Source organism: Nipponia nippon, unplaced genomic scaffold (genome assembly GCF_047370975.1).
Source record: "Nipponia nippon isolate SJK-2023a ecotype South Korea unplaced genomic scaffold, ASM4737097v1 scaffold_24, whole genome shotgun sequence".
Lineage (NCBI taxonomy): Eukaryota > Metazoa > Chordata > Aves > Pelecaniformes > Threskiornithidae > Nipponia > Nipponia nippon.
This window is the reverse complement of record NW_028262341.1, coordinates 8,236,084-8,253,666: the sequence shown is the minus strand read 5'-3', so window position 1 is coordinate 8,253,666 and position 17,583 is coordinate 8,236,084. Positions and strand designations below refer to the sequence as shown.

Sequence of the window (17,583 nt, the reverse complement as noted above, 5' to 3'; positions counted from 1 at the left end):
TTAACATTTCTAAGGAAGGTTAAGTGAGGGACATGCATAGTAAGTGGTCTGTGCTTAGCTGTTACGCTCACATGGCTGATGCTGTTTGCAGACATAACGTCATCAGGGTCATCAGGTTCGTCTGGTCCTCGAGCTGTTGGTTCACCGTGTCACCAGAATGATTCAGGTCCACTGTCTGAGAAACATATGTCACGGTCCTCCCAGCGAGAAGGTAGGAAAAGATCTTAAAAAAAAAAACAACAAAAAAACAACAAAACAAAAAAAAACATGGACTTTGACTTACTGTATCCAGAAGAGGCCAGAGTATAATAGTGAAAAACTGTGGTTTTGTCTCTGTGAGTTTTAAAAGAGTAGTGTTCCTATGATTTCTGTTAAACCAATAAAATGTCATTGCACACCGAAGTCTGGGGATCTAATCAGTTTTTTTCCAAGAAATCTGATAACAGCAACAAGATCTTTATTTTATATTAGTACATTATTGTTGTTATGTAGAGGTGCTCCCTTTTCCTTGTGTTTTTTCCTTGAACAAAGTTTGTGTGAATGACTGGGGGGGGGAACAAAGCAGAACATAGCTATATTTTGCTTTTTGTTTTCCTTAATGAGAGGAATATGTATCTGCAGTTTCTCCATGAGGACTCAATAGCATGAAAAAAGAATATGCAAACAGGTCTTAAATGTGTATAGAGTGTTTTGTGAAGTTCTGATTACAAACCAAGTCCTACCTAACTGCAGAGCTATGAAGACTGATGATCCTGTGATTAGCAGGCTTCCTCTGAATCTAAGATGCACTTTCAGAGAGGCAGCATAAACTTGGCAAATTGGTATCTTTGTGAATCACGTGCAATTTAAAATAAGTATAATGTTAAGTTTTAACTACTGATGGTTGTGAGATTCTCAGACATACTTGTGAAAGGAGGAGGCTTAACTGGGTACCAGGGCATGATTTGCCCGTGAAAAGCTTTCTAGGGGTGAGGGGGAGCAGGGAGGCAAGCTGCATACAGCTGAGCAGACTTCGGAAGGAATTTGGAAAGGACATCGTACAAGTGTGAAAACCCGTAGTTCTTACAAAAACCCCACTCTTTAGATTTTGTTTTAATGATAATGAAGAGCGTAGGTGTGGAATGTTAACTCTGACTTAGTTTACAGTATGACGTGATTTAACACAGGTCTTGGAAGGCAAATTTCAAAAAAGAAGCTATTTGAAATCAGGACTGAGCCCATTAGCTGCAGTTGTTTGTATAACCTCTCTTTTGATTTATCCTTTCATAAAGGTGCGGTCTTTTCTAGCAGTCAGATGCAAGTGCCACATGTTTGACCTACTTTCAGCAGTAGGCTGATGAGAGAGGTGAGGATTAATGTATAGACTTCATTGAGACTTACAGTTGACTTCCCCTTCTAGGTGGATCACCTAGAAATAGTTTGGAGGTCTTAACACCAGAGGTTCCTGGAGAAAGAGATCGAGGCAATTGCATTACGTCACTACAGCTACATCCAAAAGGGTGGGCTACGCTTCTTCGGTGCTCAAGTAATACAGATGACCAGGAGGTAAAACAAATTCTTTTTTTTTTTTTAAATACATTGAGTAAGATGTATCAATCATACAACTATATTGAAATTTTCTTGGCTTGGGGTAAATTTGCATTTGAATAAATTAGTTATTTCTGCGTACAAATGCATTAATTTTACACCAAGATTATTAAGTTCTTTTTTCTTTTTTTTAATGATCTCATATGACTTTGTATCCTGCATTTCATACTCCCGTTGTCCAGCTCTTTAACAGAATATGTTTTATAGTTCACAGCTCTGTTAAAAGTTTTCAAACAGTAGTTGTGGTGCCAAATACATGACTTAAAAATATGTACCTGCCAAAATATGGGAGGCATGAACTTGGAAAAGAGAGAGGATTAGAGAATAGTGTACTGATGGATGTCGTTTAAGTTGAGCAGAGAAGCTCCTCTGAATTTCTCAAGTGCCTTCAGAATGTTTTCTGCCTCCATTGGTGCTCCACGGATGAAGTGCTCCTGCTGTGCTGATGAATGGTTTCCAGAGGCTGCTCCTACACTGCTGTGGAAAGAAACTCTTATGGCCTATTTCTGCATCTACTTAAAACTGCCACACCACAGGTCTGAATATGATGAACTCCGGTGATGTTTATGTAACGTCAAAGTGCCTCGGTCTCAACTCTCATCCTAAAACTCTGCAACTTAAATATAAAGGGCGTGTCAATGATCTTCCTGGCAGAATACGTTTCAAGCCTTTACTTGAAGTACTAAGTCATAAGACCAGCTACAGCTCGTCTGCAACTTGCAGATTTCACTCCCCTAAATACTGCTTTAAAGAAGTAATGGCAGACTTTTAAGGCCAGCACTGGATTATGTTTCCCCAGATTCTCTTTGTGAAGTGTCACATAATAGCTGCTACATTGCACTGTGACCCAGTTTTAAGACAAACAAGCAGTCTGTAATGCACTCAGAAGTAACAAAAAAGCTTCTTCATGGACTGTATACAGAAACCAAGAGCTTGCAGGTTGTGTTTGGGAGCACTTGCTTTTGAAGAAGTAACTTCCAGGTTAACTCAAGTTCCCTTGTAACTTAAAGCCCAGCCAGAGCCTTCAGAACACCTGGACTCCACCAGATGGTCCTCTTGCAAACACCTTTTTTTCCTAGGGTTATTTCAAAATGATTGCTGTGAAAGTTTAGCAGACCACTCTGTTTTTAAGACACAGAGGTTTTATATTTGTTTTCCAAAACCACAAAGAATTATTTGAATGCTTGACCAATAATAAACAGTTTAGTTAATTTGATAGCTGATGTAAGTTGGGGTTGGTTTGGGGTTTTTTTGGGGGTGTGTGTGGTTTATTTGTTTTGTTGTGTTTTGGTTTGTTTGGTTGGGTTTTTTTTAAGAAATCCACTCCTTGTAATGGTAACCTCTTACAGATGTGTAGAGGACTGAATGGAAGTGTAGCACATTTGTTATAAATTTTAATGCTGGTTCTGTAAACTTATAATCAAACTGCTAGACAACACAGAATTTTTTGAAAATGCAAATATCATATTGGGCTAGTTGATACTGACAATTGACCTAGTTATAATTTTCTGTAGTCCTAGTGCCTGCCTTACTCTCTTCCATTGATATTCATTAGTATTGTTCCCTTTGTGTTTGTTTCAGTAGAATACATGGAACAGAGCTAAGAATACTTCTTTTGTCTTGTGGCTGAAATTGAATCTTTCAACATGATATAAACTTTGTCATAGAGCTGTTTTTTGCATTTGGTTTGGGATTAGATAATTAGATTACACATTAAAATCCCTGGCTGTCTCACAAGTAACAAGCTGGCTATAGAGCTGTTCATAACATTCCTTCAAAAATCTATTTCGCTGCTGTTTCAAGATTTCTTTCCTTTTGAAATTAAGGGCACAAAATGCCAATGGTCAGTTGTAAATTACAGTAGGCTGAGTTATACTTTATTGTAGATTTCATTTAAATGTTTACTAAATTAGAGCAGATACTTGACTAAAGGATTAGGCTTTGCTCTTTCCAGATTAAAACTAGATTTAAAAGATTATATGTAGCATCCATTTAATTAAAAAAGCAGTTTTGATGCCAGACAGCTGTTTTGCTTAGTCCAAAGCAGAGGAGATGCCAAGGAACCGGCCTGTTTTCAGCGTTTCGTAGTAGATGCTTTTCGAAGAGTAGATAAGCAATAGCATTGGTCATTCCTGTGTTACTCACTTAACATGCAGCGGGAGGGAATGAGTATTTGCAGTGCTTTACTTCTCTTTCAGTGTTCCTTTCTCTGCTTCTCCCTTTAGTGGACTTGTGTCTATGAATTCCAGGAAGGAGCCCCTGTGCGCCCCGTCTCGCCTCGTTGTTCCCTGCGATTGACTCATTGCATTGAAGAAGCCAATGTGGGCCGGGGTTACATCAAAGAACTTTGTTTCAGCCCCGATGGCCGGATGATTTCATCTCCGCATGGCTTTGGGATCCGCTTGTTGGGGTTTGATGCACACTGCAGTGAACTTGTCGACTGTTTGCCCAAAGAAGCCAGTCCCTTGAAAGAAATCCGTTCCCTCTACTCTCACAATGACGTGGTACTGACAACCAAGTTTTCTCCAACACACTGTCAGATTGCCTCGGGGTGCCTTAGCGGACGTGTTTCTCTGTATCAGCCAAAGTTCTAGGCACATCTTGCGTCAACAGGACCTTCAGATGTTTGTGGTTTTTACTTCAGTTTAGTTGAAGTGTGTTCTTTCTGAAATCTCTAAATCCAGATAAGATCATAGTTACTATGATCTCTGAACCCAACAGTGGAACGAGTTTCCAGCCCAGCACTGTATGCATTCTCATACTGCATCCACAAGTCCGCTTCCACGCGCTGTGTTTTCAGCCTTCCAAGCAGACCTCTGCTCCTGCTGATCCTGTGCCATCGAGTCATTGTTCTGGTTTGTTTGTACCGTAATACTTGTTGATAATTTCCTTCAATGCAACTTGAAGTGGGCTATTTGAAACAAACGTAGAGGGGGCAAGGGTAGCAGTTCAGCCAAAACTCGCCCAGACTTCCCAGGTACGACACCTCCTTGTTCCAAAGGAGCTGGACTTCCTCACATACGTTTCCTTGGCTTTTTTTGTTGCTGAAGCTACTATATAGTGATTATTAGATGATGAGCTGCTTTTCTATGTAACAAACACAATTAGTTACTGTCACAAAAAGAAAGGAAAATTCTGTTTTCATTTATATATTAATTTGGTGGTTTGTGATTGGCTAAAAAAATGAGTCAACTTTCTGTAATGTTTTGCTGCAGTTAAAACATTTGGGTTTGTGTGATTGCATATATTGCATTTATTGCCAGAAGGAAGAGGTTCTGGATGGAGATGTAGCTGCATTTTTTCCTCGGAGAATTTAGTAGGAAAAGACTGGGGCAGGGAAGCAGGGGTTGAATGGGTGAAGACCCTGCCCTGTAACCACTGTAGATGAACTGTTCGGATGTTTCGTACAATGGGGATGTCCTTGGTCGGCCTCTCTTGGGCAACTCTGACTCCTCAGCTGCCAGGGTTTCTATTGTAGGGAGATTTCCACATCAGTAGCATAAACCTTCATCCCATGTTTGAAACTTAACGCTGCAGAATTTTCTGTTGATGTTAAGGCTATGTCCCACCTGACTGTTCTTCCACACCTCGCCTGCACCATTGCTGTGAGAGGAATTTGTCTAGGACATGTCTAGTGTCACCAGATAAGCCTTTCTTCACATGTACTGTCAGTTTGGGAATGGATTAAAAGCATGCCTGTCTATAGTAAGATCTATTTGGATTTAACTGGGCTTATCGTAAGATGTGAAAAACGTTAATGTTGACCATTAAATCACATATTAAGTATGAATGCCAAGTTTTAGCCCTCGAGTTAATATAGCTAACCTTGTAAATGCACAGTTATTTCAGTCTCGTACGTCCATATCAGTTTATAATATTCTCATGACTTAAATGTTCCAAGATCTTTTTTTTTTTTCAGTCTGTCACTAAGGTTTTGCTGACCAATCACACACTCAGTTCAGCAGGAAACTTTACCTAAAAAGGACTCTCATACTTTGGTGTTCAGATTCACTATCTCCGGCTCGACAGACCATGCTTTTTAAAAGTTGATTCTTACAAAGCCTTTTGCAAAATATGTGTTTGGGAAAAAGAAGACATCTGTGAAGATGAGATAGCTGGAAGTACCCAAGCCTGGCGATCCTCTCGTAGCTTTGAATTTGTGTAGGTAGCATACTCTGGGTGTTGGTGGAGAAATCATTGAAACCTAAGGCTCCTCTGCATTATGAGAAAAAAAAAATCTTAAATTTCCTCTTTTGGAGAATTTCTTTAGTAATACAAAGCCTTCAGTATTGGGTATTTGGGAATCTGAGGACTAGTTAATTATGCCTGCATTGGGTTTTCATCATCTCTAGCGTTAAACTGACTGCTAAAGGAAAACATTCAAGTAGTCGAGTATATGCAGCTGACAGGCTTCCTACTGCGTGGTAGAAGTCCTAAACTTTCTGTACTCATGGGTTTTCAGCAGAATTATTTGGTGATGATGTCTCAGTAGAATATCATCCCAGCTGGAGGAGGAAGAATGAGTAAATGTACTCAGTTAACTTAAAATGCAAATAAATGACCATAGTCTTCTCAGATAGTAATTCATAGGTTGAAATGTTCCATAGCCTATCATCTGAGCAGTTCCGTTGTTGCTGAAACTATTGTCTTGAACTCGAACATAGACTGATAAAACTGTAAATGAAGAGACATGCCCTGTGTTCTAAAACACTGACTCTTAAGTTCAGACACTTGCACCTTTTGAATGCTTTTGGAACTGCGTGCAAGGAACACAATTCACAAAAAGCTATTTTTTCACTTTAAGTTAACTGGCCAAGCCATGAAAAATGGGGCCTAGTGACTGAATGAATAAAATATGCAAGTGTATCTGAGACTGGTTAGAAATACATCGCTTCCATTTGCACCCAGCTCCTTTTGCATGCGTGTAACAGCCGGTGAACCTGAACCTGCATCTGGGGCAGCTTGGATTTGTTGGTTAGCTAGAAACACTTCAAGGGGACTTCCCGCGTCTGTGACTTAAAGCAATGGAAGTGAAGTGTGCAGAAAACATGAGGACAGTTGTGGAATACAAGAATTTATGCAAAGGAGGAGCTAAGCTACAAGGAGTTTTTAATTGGCCAAGCTGTTTGGGAAAAAAAAAACCAACAACAACAGGAAAAAAACCCAAACCAGTAGCAGCGTGTGGCAAAACTTCTGGATACTGTGTTCTTGACATTAGTCCAGTGGAAGTGCTAAGTTTCCTGTTCCTGAAGTATTTTGAAACAGAATGCAGTGTGACTGTATGAACACTTGCATTTCTCTGCGTTCCCCTCCATTAAAAGCTGTGGCCTGTTAGTAGTAAAGAAACAGGTTCTCCTCCTCTCCCCGCACTGGACCATGATGGCTTTTTCCCTAAGCACTCGCTCTCCCCGCTTCTAGGCTGCCGTTTCCTCATCTTATTTAATGTTTTACTAAACATCATTAAAGGGACTACAGGTAACAGTTTGAAGAAATCCTAAGTACTGTTCTCAAAGGCTTGAACCGTGTTCGTTTTGGAGGTGCAGAAGCACCCGTGAAATCAAAGCAGTTCTTGGGTCTGTTTGTTTGTTTGCATAGCTGGTTTTGGTTTTTCCTATCAGAAATTCCTTGAACTGGTAGATTGCTTGTGACTTTAATTCTATGCCTGTTAATATGCACTGAGTGTTACTTTTTTAATTCTACCTCATGATACGCTGTTTTTTACAAGAGTATTGTGCTGAAACATTGGACACTAACTTTTCTGTATAAAAAACTGTTACTCCAAAGTGACACACGTCATCACATCTAGTTACTACCTGCAATGCACAGCACCAAGAGTGGTGGGTTGACCACCCCTGCCCAGCTCTGGAAACCAGGGCCGCTGAGCAGGAGCGTAGGACTGATGCTAAAAGTTGACCTGGTTAAGGGGTTTGATGATACGTTGATGCTTTTGTAGCATGTCCAGTAGATGCATATCAAGATGGATTCTGTCCATGTATGCTGTAGAAGTGTTACCTAGTTCTTCTGATTACATTTGTAATAAGTTTGAATTAGAATAAGTAGGTAATCTTAGATTTTGATCATTTGATTACTCCTCTTCAACAATACTTGGAAACTTTCCGTGAAGGTTAATCTATTTTACCTATGAAGTTCACATAACACTTATTGAAACACAGTTCATAAGTGATATGCCTTGCAGTTGCATCGTGGTGGAAGGAGTGATTTCCAGTTGTCTTTCTGAATAATATTACCTTGCCTTATTGAATTAATGAAGTACTTTGTTGGTGAGCTTTGGATTATTTCTAGATAGTAAAAAAAAAAAAAAAAAAAAGGTTTAGCTTACTGTTAAGTTTCAGAAGGTGAATCCTTAACCTTCCAGAACTATATAAAACTGTCTGAAACAAATGTTGCAAATGGAGGATGAAAGACTGCACTAACAGCAAAGTATGGTAGCAGCTTGTACCAGTGGTCTCTTTAAACTGGTTTACTTTCAACTACTCAAGTGTTACATGACTTGATAAATTTTACAGTATTTCTACTGAAGGTAGAGCTCCCCATTTGACTGTAAAGCATGCAATATGTTTTTTAAATGCATGGTTTCATATTCATTAACTTCTGTAGTAAAAGAATTCCTCCGTTCACACAGCATGGCTGATCAGCAGAAGCAGATAAACTGCGTAATTAGGATCTCTATAGGAATGTCAACGTATAGCAGCATCTACAGGAACCAAACTAGTGTTTGAAGCTAGTAATCCTTTTGTAGTAGTCCAGTGACTGTATGTTGTGGGCGTAAATGCATTTTCTGAGTATTCCATTAGAGGTCAGTCTTTAAATCACTGCAGCACTGTTAGACATTTGTGGGGAGGGGGAGAGAAACGACGAATAGGACTATACAACGACATTCACGTGTGTGTACTTTCTCTGCGTGAGGGGGGTGTGTGTGCGCGCATATTTCAGTACATATACAGCCGCAGGGCGTCAGTCCACTTGTCAAACATGGGTAGTTCAGGGAAAAATGTAACCTCCAAACAGAGCTATTGGGGATAGGAAGAAAAGCACAGTGCTATAGACAGACACACATACACACGTTTGTTTGCACTCTTGGAGTCTTGGTAAGGACAGTTTGATTGCCTACTACCAGAATTGGAATGTAAGCATCAGGGTTTTCTGGGGTTTTGGGGGGCTAGGGGGGTTGGTTGATTTTGCTGGGGTTTTTTTGTTTGTTTGTTGGTGGTGTTTTGTTTTTTTTTTTAATTTGGGTAACACTGATGTGGAGAAGGTCGTGATACCGTAAAACATGGGTCTGTTGCTCTATGAAATGTGAACTCTCAGAAAAAAGAAATACACTTGCCAAATGAAAGCTTTTAAAAAAATCTAGTTTACAAGATTCTAAAAAGTTGGAGTAAAAGGAAGAAGTCAACAGCCCATAATATTTTTGTCCTGCAGGAAAAAGAAACTTCTAATTTCCTGATCTCAGTCAAAGGTGCATTTTCTTAAGCACTAAGTATCTTCAGTTAAGCATAAGAATTTTTAATACAGGAACAAATTGTGCATGTAGAATATTTTGAAATACCTGAGATTTCATAGTAAAAATTGTAGCCTTTTAATACAGTATAGAAAGTATCAGAACTGCTCTGAAAATATTGTACTTACAGCCGTACAGTAACTTACTATTTGTGGACAGTTTCTCTTGCTTGCATAATAAATTAAACATTTAATAATTCAATGAATTAAAATCTATTTTAATGTATTTATCTTACACTGAGCTCTGTTCTGTAATGCTCACTGGGTCTTGCCTACTCCCTACAACTAAGAGGGAAAAAAACAGTGCTTAGAGCAAAGCAGCCTCTGTACGCAGGTCTCTTTCCCTCCACGGGTTTCTTTGCTATTGTGCTTAACATCAAGTATGCTCATACTTCACGCAGGAAGCCTAGAAAGCAGGACATATGTTGGGGCTAGTATGGTAATTACAAACTAAGTGTAATTAACCATTCCGTTGGCTGAGGCAGCACCTGTGGGGTAGAGAGCTCCTTTTGTTCAAACACCAAACCCTTGAAGGCAGCATTGCTGTTCCTATAAAATTTTGCTGAAGGAGTCTTGCTGTGGTGAGCAGGCAACTGTTTGCCTACAGGGAACAGCCTGAAACTGAAAACTATCCTGCCTGCTGTGCCGTGGATAGCCGTGTCCGAGGCAGAGGCTGGTGGGTTGCCTGTGCCAAGAGTGACACCCTACCCTCTTACGCTGCCCTTTGCAAAGGTTTAGGCTCCAGTGATGCCACCAGGCACGGTGAAAACAGCACCTGCACGAAACCGAATTCTGCCTCAGCCTCACCTGAGGAGCAGCCGAACGTCACAGCGTCACACGTGTCGCTTGGTTATCTGCTGTTGTGTTTCCTGCAAATGAGGCCTCAACGCACGCAGGGGCAAGATGCCATCTGGGTTTAAATCAGAAGGTGGATTTGAGCTGGGGCAAAGGAACACAAGGTAAGCAGCTGAGGAACATGGTTTGGTGGTGGACTTGGCAGTGCTGGGTTAACGGTTGGACTCGATGATCTTAAGGGTCTTTTGCAACCTTAACGATTCTATGATTCTATGAAATTAGCACACTTTGTTGCCCTGCCTTTGCTATAAATGCTAAATACTAAGCTGCTGCTGCAGTCCTGAAGCTCGTGCATAATGGGCCCAGCTGTAGTGCTTTTCCATGAAGTTTTCCTGAAAATGAGATAAGAAGAGTCAAAATTTGACTCTGAACCTCCTATCCATACAACAGCCCTGTTTGACACAGACCACCAGAGCAGGCAGTGGTAAACAGTCTGTACCCTGCCTAAAATAATACGCTATATCCACTTTGCCTACCCTGATGCTGCAAAACTGCTGTTTGGGCTTGTCAGTGCTTGTGGCTTTCTCTTGCCTCCTCATTATACATTGCATAATAAATGAGGAGAAAGCTGGCTGTCTCATTATTAGAGATGTGATGGCATTAGTTGCTATGAGAAAAACTGAACTGGATTACTGCAGCCTGACTGATGCATGATGTTTGGTTCTCATAGCTGTTACTGGAGCCTCGAGCCTTTTCCAGCCACGCAATCATGTCAGGACTGCTGAGAGCTGTTGCCTTCATATTAGTTTACTTTCCCACGCAAAAGCCTGTGTTCTTCCCCACCCCACCCCCCACCAGATAAGAACTGGCCAAACTTGATGACCCGATTAGCATAAAATAGGTATAGGTGGTCTTTGGAATAGAAATATGCCTCAACAGGACAGAGCAGTATTTTGCAATACGGCACTCCTTCGCTCGAAGAAGTTACTACCCAAAGTCTAGCTCTATTAGTCTCTCTCTGTGCAGTATTCCTGTTATCATTGTTGGTGGAATTCCCCATCCCTTCATTAGCTGGAAATGATTGCTGTAGTCCACCAAGAAGAGCAACCGAGGCACCAGCAATCATTTTTAAAATTCTGCTTTAGAGGCTGGTCAAACCTCATGGAATCGTTAGGGTTGGAAGAGACCCTTAAGATCATCGAGTCCAACCGTTAACCCAGCACTGCCAAGCCCACCACTAAACCATGTCCTCAAGCACCACCTCTACCCGTCTTTTAAACACCTCCAGGGATGGGGACTCAACCACCTCCCTGGGCAGCCTGTCTCACTCTAAGTCCCAGCTGCATGTTTCTAGAGAAGGCAGCAACTGGGGCCTGGCCCCTCAGGCAGTGTCCTGGTTTAGTTCCCCTCGCATCTGTAGCAACAGAGCGATGAGACAAGGAAACAGAAGACAGAGGATCGCACTCCTGAGCTCTCCCGTGGAAAAGGGTGCTAACCCACCAGGGAAGATAGCCCAGGCCAAGGCCACGTCTCTCTAGTACACTTTCTCCTTCATATTCTCTGCAGTAACACTACCCTGCACGCAAGACAACGCGGAGAAACGCTGGTAGCTAGGCTTGGTTTGAATGTCTCCTCTTTCCTGATCCTTGCCAAGTACCACTTGTGTTCTTAAATTGCAACTGTGTTAAGTGTGGAGCTGAGGCAGCCTGGTTACAGTCAGTTCGCTAAGACTGGGAACAATCGTGAAACGGGCCTGAACAGAGCTGTCCTCATGTCAGTTGAAGCATCGCAACCCCTCTCTGCTCTCCTCCCGCACTGGCAACACACCCTCTTCAGTCAACAACATATTCCATCTCACGGTAACTTGTGTGCCAAATCCCTGGACCCCTCTCTTCGCTGGTCACGCTTATCTGTCCTCTTAGACGCAAAACATCTGTAATTTGTTAAGCGTACAATTCCTTTGATTGTGTTGTAAAACTGTCAGTGGTTACAAAGCAAAGCAGATACTCGAGCTGTCTGTCATGACAGACCTGCGGTGCGCTCCCGTCTCACCGTGCCACGTAAGCAGACAGCAACAGACCAAGACCGGACTTTCTGCTACAGTAATGCCAATCACCAGTTCGTGGCAGGCTTGTGTTCAACTCTTACTCTCAATGCTTCAGATTTCCCAACATTAGAGAAGTATACAGTATCTTCCACAGAGAAACAGGATGCAAATTTTTTTATTCCATCAAGGAGTGATTACAAAAAAACAGTACACTGGTAAAAATCAGATTCTGCCAGTAACAAACATTCAGTAAACATTTTATTTAAATGCAGATAATCACAACATTCGGATACAAGAAAGCTCACTTGTGCCTTGCCATTTTTGACTGTGAAGCTAGGGACTATATTATAATCATAACACACTGATCAGAATCAATATTTGAGGACAGTTTAGCAAATGGAAAACTCAAACAAAATAACAGCCACTCCAAAACTTACGAAAAGGCCAATTCAGACCAGTTTCTGAAAGCTTTCCTGCCCTCCATCATCCAAAATATTTTGTTTTATACCTATAGTTTCATAAAATAAAGTCCCCCAAGAGAACCAAATGCTTTTTGTCAAGACCATCACATGGTTTATGGTCATGCTTGCTCTTCTGTCCCTTTCTGTAAGGCCTGAAGCCTTTTATCTCTCAACTCTCAAGCCTGTAAGACACACAACACTTCATATTTCTGTAAGTCTTTTTCAATACTCACCTACAGAAATCCTTAAACATGTCTCCAAATGCTGTATCTTTCTTACCTAGCTGCTTCTAAGGTCATCTTTGGCTGTCATCTCTGGTACGCTCACAGACCTCCACTGAAGTGGGTAACACACAGAAACCTCACCTTGTCAGTGCTGCTGTACAATACAGTCTTACAGAACTGTTATGAGTACACATCAAGTAGGCAGAACTCCAAGTTTCAGGTAAAAATATCTTGTGATCCGTTATTCCACAGCCCAAATGAAAAAAAAAAAAAAAAAAGCGATTTGCAAAAGACAAGATACCTCAGTACAAAAAAGCTGTGTTTATGAAATACCTTCACAACTGCGGGAAGCTGAACTATTTAATGAGCGTTACAGAAAGGGCCATCTTCTTTCTGGCCCCACAGCTGTAAGCAACAGAAAAAGCAGCAATGCAAAAAAAAAAAAAAAAAAAAAAAAAGCAGAACAAACTCCATGTTTACAAGTAGAAGGTTTTTCAACAAGGAAGGACACTTTAAAGCTTTAGTAAATTTGCTGTTTCATTCCTTCCACTTTTCCCTTTTTCACATGAAGGCACACAAGTACATATACACACACAGAGATCCCCCTTTGAACTTCGAGTCAGCTTACACTGAAGTTAAACATTCAGTAACCACTCTTAGGCTGCTGAAGGAAATGTTCATCTTAAAGCCAAGCATCAAAACAGCTGGCAGAAGAGTTTGCGTAGGCTTAGTTTAAGTCTGAAGTTCTAAACTTCAGTCATCCTCATCTGGATCTGTCCTTTTAGCTTTAAACAATAAGGAGTACTTAGGACCCTAAAACATTTGAAAATGCAGTTCTTAAATCGAGATTTTGAAGTTTATCAGGCAAGGGAATCAATCATCCCCTCCTTGATTTTCATGTTCTACAATGTGGACAGCGGAGCACATTCCATCACGGAGCATTAAGAAATTTTGGGAGTGATACAGAATAAGCCGCTGGACTAATATAAGTCTATTTTTTTTTTTAAACCTTGTATTTGTCTAGTAGCTCCATTATGGGTAAACTCACCTGCCAGCAAATAAATACTTTAAAAAGTTCATCTTAATTGCACCAAGGTTTAGATGTATCACCATTCACCCCATAAATATTGAAGGCCAAGACTAATTACCTTTCACACTACGCAGGCACTGTTCCTTGCAATTAAGTAACATCGTATGTGCCAATACCCAAATGAACAGAGGAGCTGAAGGAAGATAGTGGTTTTCACAACAGCTTTAGCAAGAATTCGTAGGTTGCATTGATTATGCCCCAGGACAGGACAGAACGATGGTAATTCAGATGGGCTCCTCTGAAAAGGTGGATCAATTTTCTATCACGTTCCAGCCAGATCTTCACAAAGACTTTTGGGAAGGACTGAAATTCACCACCAATTTGAGCTTGCATGCGAGTTTTTACAACATTCACTGGGAAAAACAAGAATCCCAGCATGGCACCCAACAGCCCTCCACATATGAAGTCATTGACTAAATGAGTGCTGTAAGAAGTTGCTTCAGGCAGACACTGTTTGATAGGTCCCCGTAGGCCAAAGAAGAGTGCATTACTGGGTCCGTTTCGGAGCAGAATAGGAACCAATCCCCGATAATATTCTCTCATTCCATAGACTTTCAGTACCTTGAAAGCCTGGTAAGTGTTTGTAAATTTATCGTGGTGTTTGTAGTCCTGCAGCAAAGTCTGAACTCGCTCAAAAGGTGTCAGAACAGCTTCCGTGGTCCCTGCAAGCACTGCTGCCATGCTGCGCGTGAGGAGTTCAGGAGCGCTTGTGTGGCTATGGAGCAGGGAGGAGAAATCTTCATACAAGCCAAACATTAGAGCCAGTGTTGTCGTTTTCTGCATTAATGGAGGAAGGATGCCACGATAGAGATTTCGAATTCCATCCTTCTGCAGCTGATGTACTGCATCCTTTGTTTTCAGACCATACAACTGCTGTCGAAAGAGGACCTTCTGGATGGGAAAAGTGACCGCTATATTTGTGAAGGCCGCACAGTAGCCACAAAGATAATGTTTACCAGAGGTAGCCGTTACGTCATTGCTTAGATATTCCTTTGAATTCGTTGGGGCAGAACCTTCTGAATCCATCATACTGTTTTTCTTACTGTAGTATATCTCAGTTCTCCTTCCCTACATCAAAAAAGAAAAGAACGAACATGAGCAGAGCTGCAGGTGACCCTGTAGCTTTTTTCACACTGGCGGATCATTCAAACAGCACCTGGTATCTTACATCCGAGGAAAGCCCAGAAAATTTGAAGGAGAAAAGCGACAAATGCCAGATCTGACGGATGTTGTGCTGTTTTCTGCTCAAGTTTCAGAGACCTGAAAAAGCAGCAGTAACAATCAAGTGAGGCTGGAGGTGGTTTGCGAACTTCAGATACTCCTCGCCAGCAACGTGCATGGGATTTCCACGATTTCAAAATGGTATTTGCGGCCAATACCCCTGCTTAGGATGAGGAACTCTTTCTCAAGGTGCAGCCACTACAGGCTGTTACGTGAAGGACATGTGGCAGAGGCAGAAACAACCTGGATTGCTCAAAGCAACCTGACAGATTATTTTGACCAAGTACACAATTTCTTTTTAAAACAAAACACATACGTGCCTGGATCGGCTTTTCCCCTACAGTTACATGCTATTTAATCCTAACTGCCATCTAAATACTTTACAAAGATGAAGTGTTTCTGTCAATACAAGAAGTAATATCAGAGACAGGGATTCATATAAGATGGCTTATACATCACTTCATATATGCATCAGTTTAGAGTATTATTCAGACTACTGTAGTTTTACTTGCATATACTAAAAAAGCCACATCTGCAGATACGCTACTCTTAGACAGGGGACAGTGGGTCATACTGATTCAACTAACAGAGCATGGAAGAGTCTCACCAGAGACAACGCTGTCAAGGAGATGATTCAAAAGGCCTTTGACAACTAGTCATTTCTATGGGTGGCAGCTGTCCGCAGCCAAAACATATTTTTCCCCTCAAAAGAAACTCGTGGTAAATAAAATTAAAAAAAGAGGTGGGGGGGGAAAAAAAAAAAAAAGAGAGAGACCTTTAGTTTAGTTTCAGAAGCTACATGCTCCTTTTGGCGTAACCACTGGATCTGTCCAGTAGGGAAGCGTTGAGGACTGCAACGATCCTCACATAAGGAAGTCATCATGCTTCTGAGTTAGGAAGTTGCAAGAACTAGGCACAGCAAATCTTCCCTGAAGTCTTTATGACAAAACCCTTTCTTTCACACATAATTTGTAAGGCCTGTGCCACCTACAAGTACCAGAGCACGGCAGCCACTCTGCTAGAATTTAACATAAAAGGAACAGTTCTCCAAGAAGAGTAGAAGTTTTGGGTCGATGGCATTGCCTATGCACACAAACCCCTGAGGCTGCCACAACATCCCATTTATACACAGAAGTTCCCCTCAACCCAGGAGCCGATTTCAGAGCGCTCTGAGCGAGGGGGCACACGCGATCCTTTTTGACATCATGTTCCCTGATCCAAGGTCTTTACGTCAGGTGCCTGCCACTGTCACCATCTTGTGGCACGCACATCTAGTGCATCTGAAGAAGGATTTCCACCCATTTACCTGCCTAAACGACCATGGCCTTCAAGACGCTGGCATGTGACCCACTAGGTCAGAAAAACACAAGGGAAAGAATAAAGAAAAGGACATTTGTTACCTGGTATTGCATTATATCTATGTATTTGTAACCCTGGTAAGAGATCGCAGTGTTTCCCGTCATCCTGACTGCTGTGGAACGCATGTGCTACCTAGGCAGTCCCCTGGCCCAGTGACAGTTTAGGATTACTCTGGGAACTGAGCACTCATTCAGTCAGTAAATTGAAGTAACACGACAAACTCACGCTCTTTTGCCACCAAGTACAAGAAATATTCACCCTCAACGATTAGCCAAATCCTGAAGACATGCAGCCGTGTCAGTTAACACGGACGGTTTACGGACGCGCTCATTCGTTTCTGCGGCCGATCACCTACCGCGGTAACACACACCAGGTGGCCGACCGGGGGCTCGCCAGCCCGGGGCTCCTCGCCACCGCCAGCCCACCGGAGGCACCGGGCGCTTCCCCAAGGACGCAGCGCGCTTCCAGACTCACTGCATTCCCGGTGCGGGGCTTCCCGCGCTGCAGTGCCCGGGCACACCCGCCGCCCGCTGCCGCCGAGGGGACCTCAGTGCTGCCGACGGCGCTGCCAGGGCCGCCCGGCCGCGGCCCGCCGGGGAGCGATCGCGGCGCCGCCGGGGCAGGGCACCAGGCGACCTGCAAACAGAGAGGCAAACGCGAGTCAGGAACGCGGCAGAGGCGCAAACGGGGAGGCCGCGGCCGCGCCGGGGCGGCAGCAGGCAACACCCGCCCCTCCCGCGCCGGCGGCGGGGCGGCCAGCCCCGCGGGGCCCTCCCGGGCCGGGGCCGGGGCCGGGGCCCGGAGCGCTGCCCCGCTCCCCGGCGGCCCCCGGCCCCAGCAGGCGGGCGGGCGCTCAAGGTCAGGCCGACGGCGCGGCGGAGCGCGGGGCGGCGGCTGCGGCCCGCTCCCGGCGGAACCGCGTTCTCCCGCCACGGCGCGCCTGCGCGGCCGCCGCGCCGAGCCGGGCGCCGCCGGGCCGAGCCGAGCCGGGCCGGGCCGAGCCAGGCCGAGCCCCGCCGCGGGACGCACCTGCGGCCGTTGCCATGGCGGCGGCGGTGGGGCGGGAGGGGACGGGAGCCTCCGGCGGCGGCCCGGCCCCGCGGCCTCCGCCGTGCGCGCGCCGACGTATGACGCAGCCGCGCCGCCTGACGCCAGGCGTGACGCTGGCGCAGGGCGAAGGAACCCGGCGCACCTCCCCTTCACGTGACCCAGGGGAAGGGCGGTGGCAGCGCTGCCCCCTACCCGCCTCAGCCAATCAGGCAGCGGCGTGGCGCAGAC

General features: G+C 43.6%; 2 protein-coding genes across 10 annotated transcripts in view; one reads left to right on the top strand and one right to left on the bottom strand.

The window, feature by feature from the left end:
* Positions 1-9,334, top strand: part of DCAF10 (DDB1 and CUL4 associated factor 10) — a 21,841-nt gene extending 12,507 nt beyond the window's left edge. For both annotated transcript variants that reach the window (XM_087761563.1, XM_087761562.1), the window contains 3 exons: positions 92-211; positions 1,400-1,545; positions 3,813-9,334. In XM_087761563.1, coding sequence (XP_087617689.1) covers positions 92-211; positions 1,400-1,545; positions 3,813-4,181 — 635 coding nt within the window. In that variant the 3' untranslated portion in view covers positions 4,182-9,334. The remainder of the gene's footprint in view (positions 1-91; positions 212-1,399; positions 1,546-3,812) is intronic.
* On the bottom strand, positions 204-17,492 carry SLC25A51 (solute carrier family 25 member 51). 8 transcript variants are annotated; one of them, XR_015705632.1, is made up of 5 exons: positions 17,335-17,492; positions 16,564-16,941; positions 14,882-14,985; positions 13,784-14,793; positions 204-223 (listed from the first exon to the last, which is right to left on the bottom strand). XR_015705632.1 is itself a non-coding variant. In XM_087761571.1 (4 exons), the coding sequence occupies exon 4, from the start codon at positions 14,752-14,754 to the stop codon at positions 13,879-13,881; it is 876 nt and encodes a 291-aa protein (XP_087617697.1). In that variant the 5' UTR covers positions 14,755-14,793; positions 14,882-14,985; positions 16,531-16,941; positions 17,335-17,492; the 3' UTR covers positions 12,186-13,878. The 8 variants fall into 8 exon arrangements, 5 of the variants coding, with proteins under 5 accessions (XP_087617697.1, XP_087617694.1, XP_087617696.1 ...); XR_015705631.1 differs by lacking the exon at positions 204-223 and adding an exon at positions 10,168-10,295 and having other exon boundaries at positions 12,691-14,793; XR_015705630.1 differs by lacking the exon at positions 204-223 and adding an exon at positions 12,186-12,865.
* Positions 17,493-17,583: the final 91 nt, after the last annotated feature.